General features: G+C 35.8%; 1 protein-coding gene across 1 annotated transcript in view; it reads left to right on the top strand.

The window, feature by feature from the left end:
- Positions 1-14,248, top strand: part of COG6 (component of oligomeric golgi complex 6) — an 80,704-nt gene that overhangs the window by 25,980 nt on the left and 40,476 nt on the right. Inside the window, exons 5-11 of the mRNA XM_066236241.1 lie at positions 1,535-1,646; positions 3,406-3,488; positions 3,826-3,896; positions 6,138-6,231; positions 11,144-11,272; positions 11,351-11,442; positions 13,547-13,611. Of these exons, the coding sequence (XP_066092338.1) occupies positions 1,535-1,646; positions 3,406-3,488; positions 3,826-3,896; positions 6,138-6,231; positions 11,144-11,272; positions 11,351-11,442; positions 13,547-13,611 (646 nt within the window). The remainder of the gene's footprint in view (positions 1-1,534; positions 1,647-3,405; positions 3,489-3,825; positions 3,897-6,137; positions 6,232-11,143; positions 11,273-11,350; positions 11,443-13,546; positions 13,612-14,248) is intronic.

Raw genomic sequence — 14,248 nt, 5'->3', positions numbered from 1 at the left:
GGCCATGGGATATATGCAGCCCCTCATCATCACCCTTCCCAGGGCCATGGAACTGCTGGTCAGTAGCAGTGATGTCCCCTCCACGCCTGCAGCGAAGCCAAGGCCGCAGAAGCAGCTGCCAGGCCTGTTACAGCTGGGCACCCCACACAGTGTCTACCTGCTCACAAACCAGCCTGCACTACCTCCCAACTACCCCCCCCCCCATGCCCTGGAAGATAAGAAGACCTAGTAGATCCCTCACCCCCGCCTCCTCCCTCTCACTGTGCCTTCATTTCCCTCCCCTCGGGGCTGAATCTGGGGTAGGTGTGATGGAGGTCCTTATTCTTCTTCCAGATTTTACTGCAAAATACCAGAAAATGGTGCTGTCAGAAGGAAGGGGCCCCTTGACTGAAAGCTGTGCCTACAGCTGTCCACCCAGCCCAGAGCTCACAGGCGCTCCGCACCTCCCTCTCACTGTCTCTGGTGCTCTTGGAAGCGCAGGGCATCCCCCGTGTTCCTGTCTTGTTCTGTGTAGATTTAATTAGGCAATATGTTATCATCTGATATAAACAGAACATTACTGCCATCTGGAGGAACTTCCCTTCTTAACTTTCTGTGTTATTCAGCAGGAGCATTTGACTCTGTAAATTTGAAATTTCACAACCCAAGATGACAAACAAAACGAAGATAACAGATACATTGTACTGTCTATAAAAAGTGTTAATATTTATTTTGTTCAGTCTCTTTTGGGTATTCTTAGATTTTCGAATATTACTGCCTTGTGAATACTACTAGTGAAACACTTATAATGTTATTTGTATATCTTCAAACCTAAGATCCAGAAGCCAAGAATGTTAGGCTTTGCTCAAGCAGTTTGTATTCCTAGCTTGTCTTTAGATGGTCATTCTGCTCAGTCCTTCATGTCCCCGCAGGCTGCACCCCAGACTAGAGTGTGCCTTTTCCTAATTTTCAACTACAGGTAGTCTAAATAGATTGTGTACTGTTAATATGCTTTAAAAGACTTCTATATTACCATAGTATGTAGAAAGAGCCAAGAAGGCAAGAGTGGAGAGATGATTTTGTAAATTTATGAGGAAATAGTAAATGAGTTCTTGACTTAAATCTCTAATCTAAAATAAAAAACAAAAGAAAACAAACAAACAAACATTAGGAATTTTTAGTGCCTGAAAAGAAAATAGTTGAAAATAGGCATAGTTCTCTCTTGTAAGATAACCTTATTATTAAAAGGTGAACTATTGAAGTGCCTATAAGTGGCTGAGAACTTATAGGGATCATTTGTGAACTTTTTTCTTTTTTCTCATAATTATTACTTCCTTTTACTATGGGCAAGTATCTGAGATAGAATGACATCAGCTAATTTTATCACTTACATATCTGATGAGCTTCCAGTATTTAGGACAGAAATGAGACTTTTGAAGATGTTGATAGTCTTTCATACTTGTACTTTAAAAAGTATGTCAGAGACATAATTTGTTTTAAAGCTATGCAAATGCACAGTGTGCTTCATTTGTATTGCTTGTTTTTATTATTATAGTCAAAGACTAGAAATAAGAGCACAAGTTGCTGATGCTTTCTTATCCAAGTTCCAACTAACGTCTGAGGAAATGAGTCTTCTACGAGGTACAAGAGAAGGACCTATTACTGAGGTATCTTGCCTTTGTTAAATTATTTAAAGTGTTACAGATGTTATAAAGAAAATTTTAAGGCTTTTTTTACAATCTAAAAAATGTTTGATTTTAAAATATTTTTAAATTTGGTAATTAAGATGCGTATTTCAGTTTATTTTTTTTCAAAGTAATACATGTACTTTTAAAAAAAAGTATAAGGCTTATAAAGTTTTCTTATAAAGAAAACTTAAACCATGTCTTCCACTCCTCCCCCATCTCTAATTTGCCAATCCTTACCAAACCCTATAAATTGCTTCTTTTGTAAATTCTATATTCTAGATTTATAGTAAGAAAGAATATCCTTTTAGTGGACTGGGAATTGAAAGGTAGTAAGTTTTACCCAAGCAAACACATTTGAAGATTACTGTTATTTGTATTAAATTTAGTGCTTTTTCCTCTTGTTATCCTGGGGAACAAGACATGAGATCAGTTACAAAAAATAAACTGTATGTTCTTTCATTAAAAAATATTTTAATGATCTATGTTAACTATTTTCTGTTGATTTCCTATCATGAAATAGGAGGGTTTAGCCTCTTCCCCCAGACCCTCCTGCATACGCGTACTCTCCCTTCCTCCCTCACAGAACGGCTACATGGCATTTTCTGGTTTAGTGCAGTGGCATTACAGTGATTACGTAGTCTTCATTTACAACTTTTTGTCTTGCCTGGAATTAGAAATTTCTTATTTTTTCATCTAATTATTTTTTTAACGTATGTGTCTATTCCAAACTAACACAGAAATATAAAACTTCTCAAAATGTTAACAATAGGGAGCAATTTTAATTCTTTTTTTTTTTTTTTTTTTTTTTTTACTTGAAAGACATTCAGTTTTTTGCAGGAAGGAATTTTTCATTCTTTTCAATGGGAGGAGCTATTATTCTGGAGTCTGAGGGCAGGAAAAGTGCTTGCAGTGGGGGTGGAGTCTCACTCAGTGGCTCTCCATAGGCGTTGCCATTATCTTACAGTCTAGGCGGGAATGTAACTGCAGGTAGGCAGTTCAATAGGTGAGAGAACTGGAAGGGGCATTACTTACTAGTATTTACTGCCCTTGGAGTTTGAGGAACTTTGTACATTCCGATATTTGACATCTTACCTTTTCTCCACTTGGTAGATATAATAAACAGTATTAGAGGAGATATTTTTTATTTAAATTTTATTCATCAAAGAAAAATAACACATTCATTATTTTCATGTTTAGAACACTATTTGGCTATCTGGAAAGTAAAGCTCCAATAATTTGGGAGTTCAGCATCTGTCAGCTCTTAGATATTTAATGAGTATCTTTATTGCATCCCACTTTGCAGTCTACTCTTGGATGGGGGGTAAGAACGAGTATATAAAAGATATAAACCATTGTCTTTAATGATAAAGCCATGCTTAAGGCATAAGATGTGTGATACAGAGCACAGTTTTCTTTCTGTAGTGATCTTGAGGTTTGCATTTCTCCCTCACAAGAGTGTACTTCCTAAGGACAGGGATTTTGTCTTTATAAATTTTGTATCCCTGGAAGCTAGCACACAATTTGGCATATAGTAGACATTGAATTAACATATGTTTTAAAATTTGAATAAATATATTACACTTTGTATAAAAATTTAGAGAAAGTTGAGATCAGCATAGAAAACATTGGAGTACGTGAAAGTATTTGTTTTTCCTTTGTACAGAGTGATACTTTGTTTTAGAGTAATGTAATTTTACTTTAGACATGGGCGTTTAAAGTTACATTCTTAATTTTAAAGGCTTTTTTCAAGGGATTGGAAAGAGTCAAACAGATTCATAATGACGTCAAAGTTCTCTTGCGTACAAACCAGCAAACAGCAGGGTGAGTAACCTGTTCAGTTCATATTTGCTTTGCTTCTTATATTTCCAAAATTTAAGAAACATGTTAGGTTCTTTTTGAAAAAGCTTAATCTCTATGAATCTGTGGACATATGTTGATGTTCGCAGAGTAAAACAGCAATTGTATAACTAAGTGATGGTAAGGTTTGACATTTGTTTAATTATAAAAAATTGAAAAATTATTCCATAAAATTATAAAAAGCTAACACGATGTAGTCAGATCATTCTGTAATTAAACAAGATAATTAGGTGCTTGGATGTAGAGATGTTGCTGTTGGCTAACATTTTAAATTATGGAACATTTTCAATTTTGTTTTTAGTTTAGAAATTATGGAACAGATGGCCTTGCTTCAGGAAACAGCTTATGAAAGACTTTATCGATGGGCTCAGAGTAAGTGATTTCTTTCATGTGGTGGGTTTGTGAATGTCGGTGTTAGAATTCTTGTATTTCATTTGGACTTTATTTGGTATATTTTGACTTTAGTTTTCAAAAGTATTTTTAAAAAGAAAAACAAACTTTATATTTGAACATATTGTTTTTATTATAAATAAAACAAATTGTATTATAAATATCTAACATCAGTGAAGCAATATGTTGATGAAGGATGGAAATTTAAAAATAAAGTTTCAATATGTCTAGATTATTTTATCTAATCTATATTAGACTATTTTAAAGTTGATTAGACATCATTTCTTTGCATAGCTATTATAAGTGGTGAAATAATTTTGTATTTCCACTGTACCAAATTGCTACAAGCTTATTGCCTTAAAACAACACAAATATATTATCTTGTGGTTTTATAGGTCAGAAATCAGATAGGATTTTCACCACACTAAAATTTAAGTGTTGGCACGGCTCCATTCATTTCTGGCAGCTCTGAGAATTAATGTTTCCTCACTTACTCAGTTTGTTGGTATAATTTGGTTCCTTGAATCTGTAAGACTGAAGTTTGAGTTTCCTTGTTGGCTGTCACTGAGGGCTTTTCCAAGTTTTTAGAAACTGCTTACATTCTTTGGCTTGTGGCTTCTTCCTTTATAGTCAGCATTGGAGGATCAGATCACTCTCACTTTGAATCTCTCCTGACCTTTTCACCCATCTATATCTCTAACTCCTCTGCTAGCTTCTTCTACTATAAATCCTCTGTCAATACCTTAGATCCATTTAGGTAACTTGGAAAATTGCCATATTTTAAAGTCTGTCATCTTAATTCTATTTGCAAAGTATCTTTGCTATGTAAGAAACTGCTCAGGTTCCAGGGATTAGGGATCTTTGGAAGACCATTAGTTTGCCTACCACAAATGGTTTATTTGCTTTAGTTTTATTTTAAAATGTTTCAATAAGTTTACAAAATTGCCTATTAAAACAAAAGAAGATAGCTGCAACAGCAAGAGTGGACCAGGAACACAGATATTTTATTTTAATGGGTGTTACTAACCGACTGTTGGCAGTAATGGGGATGAAATCCAGTTAGCCAGTAACACCTGTACTACACTGTGAAAACCTGTTTATCTGGTTGAGTTGATTTACTCTTGATCTCCAGAAGATGTTTCTTTTTCTCCTTCTCTTGTTTGCACTGTTTACTCCTGTTTGGAGTATTGTCTCTTTATATACAAGCCTTACCTCAGTCTTCAAAGCTGAGCTGAGCTGAGGTTCTACATCTTCCTGGAACTCTTCATGACTACGATTAATCTCAGTAACTTTTCCCCCATCTCTGAACACTAACTGGTGGAAGTGTTTATTTGACATTCAATAATTTACTCTATTACTCTATTATTACTGTTTATATATGTATATCTTTGCTCTCCAGTTAGAATTCCTTCTCAGGTATCTTTGTGCTCTCATGACATCTGACATAGTGGTTCCAAACTGTGTGCTTTTTATTCCTAGGAGCTTTTAAGATGTCTCCATAAATATACATGCATGCTGAAAATAATAGTGCTAATGTGAGATTCCCAAATACCAACGGCTGGGAATTCTTGAACAAGTTCGAAGTTCTTTGAACATAGGGAACTCTTTAAGTATCTTATGGGTAACATTAGAACAATAAAATAAAGAAAATTTGGTGTAGGACTTTTTAAAAGTTTAAACTTTTACCATTATAATCTTATTACTATATACTAGTTTATCCATATAAACATTTTAAGCATCCAGCTTAAAGATGACTCCCAAGAGAAGGAACTGGTTATATAATTTTGGTACGCCTTCCCTCCTGCCTTGAACAGATATACTGCTCACAAAAATTAGGGATATTTCAAAACAATAATGATGCTATAAAATATCCCCTAATTTTTGTGAGCGATATGTATAGCACTTATTCGGTGAATATTGTTTTTTGTTTTTTTTGGTGTTTTTTTTTTTTTAATGTAGTCCTTTTTTTTGTTGTATAATAATGAAATAGTAGTTTAGGGTGTATCAGACAGCAGATATAGTCATTTAAAGTTACACAAATATCATACTTTAGTTAAAATTTTTAGTTTGGTTGACCAGTTCTTGATAGGCATATTCTCTAGGTTTTTCCAAGCACTTTTTAAATGTGCTATTTACTATAGAATTTAGACTGTGGCTATACAGTGGATATGCTAAAGAGCTTGCTTTAATTTAACGGGAGTTTCAATGTTAATTATTTTTCAGATGAATGCAGAACATTGACACAAGAATCATGTGATATCTCTTCAGTGTTAACTCAGGCGATGGAAGCCCTGCAGGATAGACCTGTTTTATATAAGTTAGTGACTTTTCCTAATTAAAAAAGAAAAATCCTACTTTTACTTTGATAATTTACATTAACTTTTGGTATTATTAAATACAGTAGTTTGAGTGAATTTTATAACTTACAATGGTATTTTCATCTTATATTATGTGGATATCAATGCTAACATTCGTTTATTTGCATATTGTATGCTGAAAAATGAAATATAGAGGGGAGAACCAAGGTGTCCCTGTATCTAGACTACCTCCTATATTTACATAGAGGGCAAGGGACCTTTTCCCAATCTGTTATTTCATTAACTATCTTGGAATTGTAAGTAAAACTCCTGTTGTAACACTACCCTGGAGAGAAGAAGGCCAAATAAAGGACTGAGAGATGGAAGAAAAAAATGTAATTCTATTAATAGCATTCAAGAAAAGAAAGGGCAAGTTGTGCCAGCCAACAGATATGTGATAATGTTTTGGACAAGAACCTATGCATTATTAACTTGTTTACATATTTTGTTATTATTCTGCATTTATTTTATTTTTCAAAGAAAATAAAAGGAGTGTTTTTAATTTTATTTTTAATGCCTGATATAATATGAAAATAAGGAGACCAGTGGGGAGTTATAATTCGGGAAACAGAAAGGCTGGGGATATGAATATAGGCATTGAATCCTGGTCTGAATCATGCTTTTCAGATATTAGCAATATTTTTAGAGGATTTCCCCTTCACTCTTCTTTTTGACGGGAACATTACTTTACTTAGCTTGACACAGATGGTGGGATATCTGTGTAAAAGTAACATTCCAGTGCTTTTTACTGAGTACTAACTGTGTGAAGCAGTTTTAAGTGCAGGAGACACAGCATCATTAGAACACTGCTTTCAGATTGCTTTATTTTATGAAACCAGATTTAAGCACATCCATTTTAATGAATATATTAATTGTTCTTCTAGAGGTCATGTCTCAGGGGCTGTGTGGCTCAGGTATTCTGTATTAGGGGAAAGGGTTGAACATTAGGGAGTTTCCGCTGTGAAGTAGGTAGAGTGAATTCTGAAGCTTGAATAGATAGATGTTCTCCAGGAAGAAAAGGAGGGGAGAACATCTTAGGTTAAGGGAACAGCAGCTTTCAAGGTTGTGGATTGAGTAAGAACATGCAACATTGAGCAACAATTGCAAAGCTTGCACTCACTCTTGGTTTAGTAGTTAGAAGTAGATCATAATATCCCTAAATGTTGTGCATGTACATACGATCAGCTCATGTTTGCTATGGATCACCAGCTCTGCAGATTATATTTACTTTGAAATTTCTTTCCTAGTTTCTTCACTTTATGGTATTGGTGTTAGATTATCAGTCCTTTAGTACTTAAAACATTTGCTGTTTGATTTTATTGTGTTACATTGTCCACAGTTTCTGTTCACAAAGTTAAATTTTTTTTTAGTAATGCCTTTATGTGTATGGGACATTTGAAAAGGCCAGCTGACTTCTACCACGTAAATATATTTTCACTCAGTTTTGATTTTTGATCAACACTTTGGAGAGGAGCAATACTGAATAATGGCTTAGGCAGTGGGCTCTGAGTTAGATTTTTTTTGACAAGCCTCTGCACCTTTTTAAGCTTCTATTTCCTTACCTGTAAAATAAGAATAAAAATAGTGCCTATCTTACCGGATTTTTGTGAAGATTAAATTAGATTCTCCACATAAGGTGTTTATCATAACACTTTACTCACCACTGAGTATTAGTTTATTTTTATTTTGAAAACAGATAAACTGAAAACTTGTCAACTAAAAAGAAGTATATTTAGGGTCTTTATGACATCCAGGCAAAAGCTTGAAAGACAGAGAATAGAACTATAATCAAAAGAAAAGAAGATTTATGAGTGGCACATGCCAGGGAAGACGGGTAGTGCAGATGAGGCATTTGGAAGATGAGTGGGAGAAAGGAGGGTTTTAAGACCTTTTGATTACCATAAGATGAATGCTAAAAAGTGAGAAAATGGCCTTTCATTAAGTAATCCTATATTTTCAAAGTGGTGGATTCTTTAAATTTAGCAAAAACTTAGTGTATCATGTTAACCACCAGAGGGCATTATATGAACTTTAAGGAATGTGTACTAGCTTCACTCTCCATTATTGTGTCTCAGATGTGAAGGTATCATGTATAGGAAAAACGTCCATTGTTGAAGTCCTTGGGAAAGGTGCCATACTCAGTTTTTGTTAAATAGTATATAACTGGAATGCTAATGCATAATTCTCTTTTGGTAAATCAAGTATAGAAATTCTGAAAAAGAAATTTATTATATGTGAAAATGAAAAAAATTGATGTTGCCTTCTTTCCTTTGATAAACCTTCAGAATACAAAATATTAAAAAATATAATAGGCACAATACTGATTTTTTTCTTTTTGTGTATTTGTTACATTTCTCGGTCTTTTATACTGGCTTTTTCTTTTAATTTGTTCTTCACCATAATTTTTCATCTTTAATTTGCATTTTTTGTATATAATAAAAATGGGGATTTTAACTTTTAATTTTACTAGAGGCATTTTAGAATATTTACCTACTTTTACATTCATCTTTGTAAATGTACATTTCAAATTTTTGACTTTCATTGGAAAAGAATCTGTTTTTGGTTAAAGAACTTGTCTGTCTCTGGGAAGAAATGTATCATATCTACAGATATTAAAGGTTTATGGTAGCTCATATTGTTTTTGCTTTCAATTTTATCTGTTATTGCAGTAAGATCGATGTTAATTGATCGATGTTTATTGATATTTCGTAGTATTATACAGATTAGATTACACCATTAAGCTTAATTCCTTCACCCTCCCTTTTAAGATAACAGTTGTTTCTAATAAAACTTGGTCACAGTGAACAGTCCTAGAAACAGAAGTTACATTGTTTTGATTTATTGTTGTCTGTTGGGTCCTGAGAGTGAGGATTAGTTTTGTTTTTTTTTATTTATGATTTAATTTTGTGTTTACATAGATTCAAGCGTCCCACCGAATATATCTCCCCCCATCCCTGTGTTCCCCTCGGCCCCCCATGCCTCCCCTCCTCCCCCCAATGCCTTCCCTCTTCCCTCCAGGATTTGCTGTCCTGCTCTCTATAACGCTGTGTTATGCGTATATATAATTTCACTAACCTCTTTCCCTCCTCTGATCCCATCCTCTCTTCTACTTTCCCTCTGACCCCTTTGATTCCGCCTCTGCCTCTCTTGAGGATTAGTTTTATATATTTAAAAAATTAGAAATTTTGTGAGTTTGTTTTGTGGTAAGTAGTCATTTGATCAAAAATCACTTCATAGAATTGGTGATTATTTACACTGAAACATTTAGAATTTAAGAGCATAAGGGAGAAAACAGAAGTAAGCATTTGGTTCTAATTTGTTTTAAAAAATAAAAAGTTGGCCCTGGCTGGTTGGCTCAGCGGTAGAGCGTCGGCCTAGCGTGCGGAGGACCCGGGTTCGATTCCCGGCCAGGGCACATAGGAGAAGCGCCCATTTGCATCTCCTCCTCCGCCGCGCCTTCCTCTCTGTCTCTCTCTTCCCCTCCCGCAGCCAAGGCTCCATTGGAGCAAAAGATGGCCCGGGCGCTGGGGATGGCTCTGTGGCCTCTGCCCCAGGTGCTAGAGTGGCTCTGGTCGCAATATGGCGACACCCAGGAGGGTCGCAACATGGCGACGCCCAGGATGGGCAGAGCATCGCCCCCTGGTGGGCAGAGCGTCGCCCCCTGGTGGGCGTGCCGGGTGGATCCCGGTCGGGCGCATGCGGGAGTCTGTCTGACTGTCTCTCCCTGTTTCCAGCTTCAGAAAAATGAAAAAAAAAAATAAAAAAAAAATAAAAAAATAAAAATAAAAAGTTAATGCAAGGCAATTTGTACAGTTTAACAAAATTTAGCTTGGTACTGTTTTTATCGTGACATATAGCTAGTGTGTCACTGCAGGAAATTGTGAAATCATTTCCATTTAACTGAAAACAAAGACACAGAACCATGAGCTGGTTACTACTGAATGGTCTTTTGAAAAGGTTCAGATTTCTAAAAATTTGTAGTTATTGATCACTTCACTACTCTTTCACTTTCATATAAAAATATTCTCTCTTCTAGATTGTGTTATAAAAAGTCTACTTTATTAAATCAGCATATTAAAGAAAGCAGTAGAGCTTAAGAAATTAATTCCTTGGAAACCTTTGACAAATTCTGATAACTTTAGTTTACATGTACAGTAATAAAACGATTCTTAGTATTTGGTCTATTGGAACACTCTTTTGGGATTTAGAAGTTAATGAGTCTAGAATCTGCTGCCCTTGGACTGTGAAAAAAAAATTGTTTCCCTGTGTACTTTTAAAATAGAAAGAATGTTCAATTGGGTGACGGGATAAGGAATGGTAGCTGGCAATAATGGGAAACGGGGATTTGTTGTGTATGCTTAGGTGGTCAGAATTTAAGAACATATCTAATATTTGAGTCATAAAGTTTTAAATATGGATATATGTTTTGGGCAAGTTTTGGTGGTAAATTGTGATAATATGCATAAAGGAGAGTTTTTTAATGTAGAAAGAAAAGGCTTGTTTTTTGGATTGCACAGTTGTAACTGGCCCTGAGATGAGATAATATGGCATTATGTTAAGAGTGGAACATTATGTTTTAGACTAGGAGGGTAATGAAACCTGAGCGACCAAGCTTTCCTCCTGAACTTTGATTTTTACCTTTACCAAACCTTCTGATTTTTTGCCCCTGTGAATGATCCCAGATCCCCTATTCTTTCTTAAGAGGAGTGAAAATGGGTAACTTCAGGTTGAACTTTCATTATGACAACTTATTTTCTATTTTTTATTGTTGTTTAAAAACAGTATTGCTTGAGAGAGTTGTGTAAAGAAGCTTTAGATTAGTATTGCTTATCTTAGAAAACAACTATTTTTCATATAACTTGTTTCTTCTAGGTATACCTTAGATGAGTTTGGGACAGCCAGAAGGAGTACAGTTGTCCGTGGATTTATTGATGCTCTTACAAGAGGGGGCCCAGGGGGGACACCTAGACCCATTGAAATGCACTCCCATGACCCTTTAAGGTATAGTAATCTGACAATATTGGAGTATTTGATATTTTTCTGAAGGAAATCTTCACTAATATTTAGTTTGTTCATTAGATACGTAGGAGATATGTTGGCTTGGCTTCATCAAGCTACTGCTTCTGAGAAAGAACACCTTGAGGCTCTCTTAAAGCTTGTAACTACACAAGGTGGGTACTCCAATTGTTACCGCCAGTGCCTAAGTATAGAAAATAACCCAGGACTTCTCTGTTTCTATACCTATGTATGTTGACTGCTTCGTGGAGATAAATTTCACATCTACAAGGTACAATATGCATTCTAATTAATCTTCCTCTTCTAGTTTCCCCCTTTTAGTGCTGATAAACTTTCCTCTCCATCCCTTTCATCCTGTCACACAACTGTGCACACTTTGATAGTGGACTCTTATTACTTCCATATCAAGCCCAGACTCATCTGCTTCATTTTTTATTTTTTGAGAGAGAGAGAGAGAGAGAGAGGGAGGACGGGAGGGAGAGTTGAGAAGCATCAACTCGTAGTTGTGGCACTTTATTTGTTCATTGATTGCTCCTCATATGTGCCTGACTGGGGGGCTCCAGCTGAGCCAGTGACCTTAAGCTCCCAGCCAGCGACCATGGGGTCATGTTGATGATCCCATGCTCAAGCCAGTGACCCTGCACTCAAGCTGATGAGCATATGCTCAAGCTGGTGACCTCAGGGTTTGGAATCTGGGAACTAAACATCCCAGGTCAGCGCTCCATGTACTGCGCTCCCACCAGTCTGGCTCCTCTGCTTCACTTTGAAGGCTCTGTCTTAGTGGCATTACCTTCGATCTTCCATGCCACATCACTTTAAAGGTAAGAGGTCATGTTATCTTCATTTCTGCTGTGAGTGAACAGACTGTCTTGCTTAAGGTCATTAGGCTGCTGATTCTTTCATTCCTACTCCTCAACCCCCTTTTTTATGCTCATGTGACGTTTTAAAGTACATGTGCTAAATGTACTTAAAATACTGATTTTGAGTTCAAGGAAGAAAAATGACTTTTTTTGTGTGACTGATGTCTTTTATTTTTAATGTTTTTTTAAATTTTTTAATTATTTTAGAGGGGAAGGTAGAAACATCAATTTATTTTTCTACACTTCTTTATTTTTTAATTTATTGATTTTAGAGATGGAGAGAGGGGGAGAGAAAAACATTGATTTGTTGTTCTACCCATTCATGCACTCACTGGTTGATCCCTCCATGAGCCTTGACCAGCGATGGAACCAACAACCTTGGCCAGCAGGATGGTGCTCTAACTAAGCTACCCAGCTAGGGCACTGATGTCTTTTGTTTACAGAATTTTAAATCTTTGTTGTGACTACCTGTAGAAGGGACTAATGGATAATTAAGATTTTCCATTTTTAGAGAAAAAGAAAGATTGTCCACTTTTGATAGTAACAGAAGAGAAATATTGTGACCGGTATCACTTTCGTTCTGCACAGCGTGGCCCCACATCATGTTTCAGCACATGATCTGTAGGAGAGACCATTATACAAATCGGTAGCAAGACTTAACCTCCTCATGTTTAACTTTGGTATTGAGATTAGACTAGCCTATCTGCTAGATTGACACAAAGTCTGCTCTTTTTAAAGTTGTTTTCTATTATCTTAATTACCTAATGTAAGAAAATTTATTCCTTAAAAGATGTTTTAGATAGGTTAATATGAGAGGCAGTGTTAAGGGGAGAGAAGAAAATAGATTGGATTTAGATGAAAGATTATTCTGTTGGGCGATGGCTTAATTCTTCTAAGCCTCGATTTTGCCATCTGAAAAAAAATGAAGGTAGTTATGTCAAGTACCCAGTACAGAGTTTGAAAATAGTTGGTATTAGTAAATGTCAGCTTTTCCATTAGATCGCAAGGTGTGGTTTTCATCTCTGTACCTTCAGCTGATGTATTTAGCCTCACTGTCTAGAATAGGATGTTTGTGGAACAAATGTTGAAACATCTTCACTTCAGTTCCTTTGATTAATATACTTTACAGTCGTCTTTTCCTGTGACTCATATGTTTACTTTTTCACCAAGAAATAATGTTTGCTTTATTAATCAATAGTCAAATGAATTAATAGGGTTCTAACCTCAGGTAGTAACATAATTACTAATGTCCTAAGAGATACTGAACTTAATAAAATGATTAAGATTATTTTAAGTTTGTTATTAGTGCCATTAATCATCTGTGTTATTGCTTGTTAGTTTTTTAAACATATGTGAAACAAAGTATAATATGGAAAAAACTTTTCACTTATAATTGTAGGTGTTGAAGAAAATATACAAGAAGTTGTTGGGCACATCACTGAGGGTGTATGCAGGCCTCTAAAGGTAAATTAAAAAAAAATATGTTATATGGTGTCTGGTTAAATTAATTGCCTTTTTATTAGTTTAAATATGCTGATAACAGCTTGAATTAAAGTTGTGCCCTGGCCGGTTGGCTCAGTGATAGAGCATCGGCTGGCATGTGGATGTCCCAGGTTCGATTCTCGGGTTCAATTCCCTGTCACGGCACACAGGAGAAGTGATTCATCTGCTTCTCCACCTCTTCCTTGCCCCTCTCTTTCTCTTTACGTCCTGTGGCCATGGCTCACTTGGTTCAAACAAGTTGGCTCTGGTTGCTGAGGATGGCTCTATGGCCTTGCCTCAGGCACTAAAATAGCTCGGTTGACAAGCAATGGAGAAACAGCCCCAGATGGGCAGAGAATTGCCTGGTAGGGGGCTCGCTGGGTGGATCCAAGTTGGGGCATATGCAGGAGTCTCTCTCTCAGCCTTCCTGCCTCTTACTTAATTTTAAAAAATTGTAATTTTGTCAAAATAACACAATGTAGGGTAATAAGTTACATTTTTAAATAATTATGCCAGTTTTCTAAGAAAAAATTTGATACATTCTCATTTTGCATATATTGACTTATGTTTACCTATGACAAATTCCCATAGTAATTTGTCAATCAGTTAAGAAAAAGTA

This window comes from Saccopteryx bilineata, chromosome 6, assembly GCF_036850765.1.
Source record: "Saccopteryx bilineata isolate mSacBil1 chromosome 6, mSacBil1_pri_phased_curated, whole genome shotgun sequence".
Classification (NCBI taxonomy): Eukaryota; Metazoa; Chordata; class Mammalia; order Chiroptera; family Emballonuridae; genus Saccopteryx; species Saccopteryx bilineata.
The sequence above is the reverse complement of the archived record's forward strand: the minus strand, read 5'-3'. Positions and strand labels throughout refer to the sequence as shown.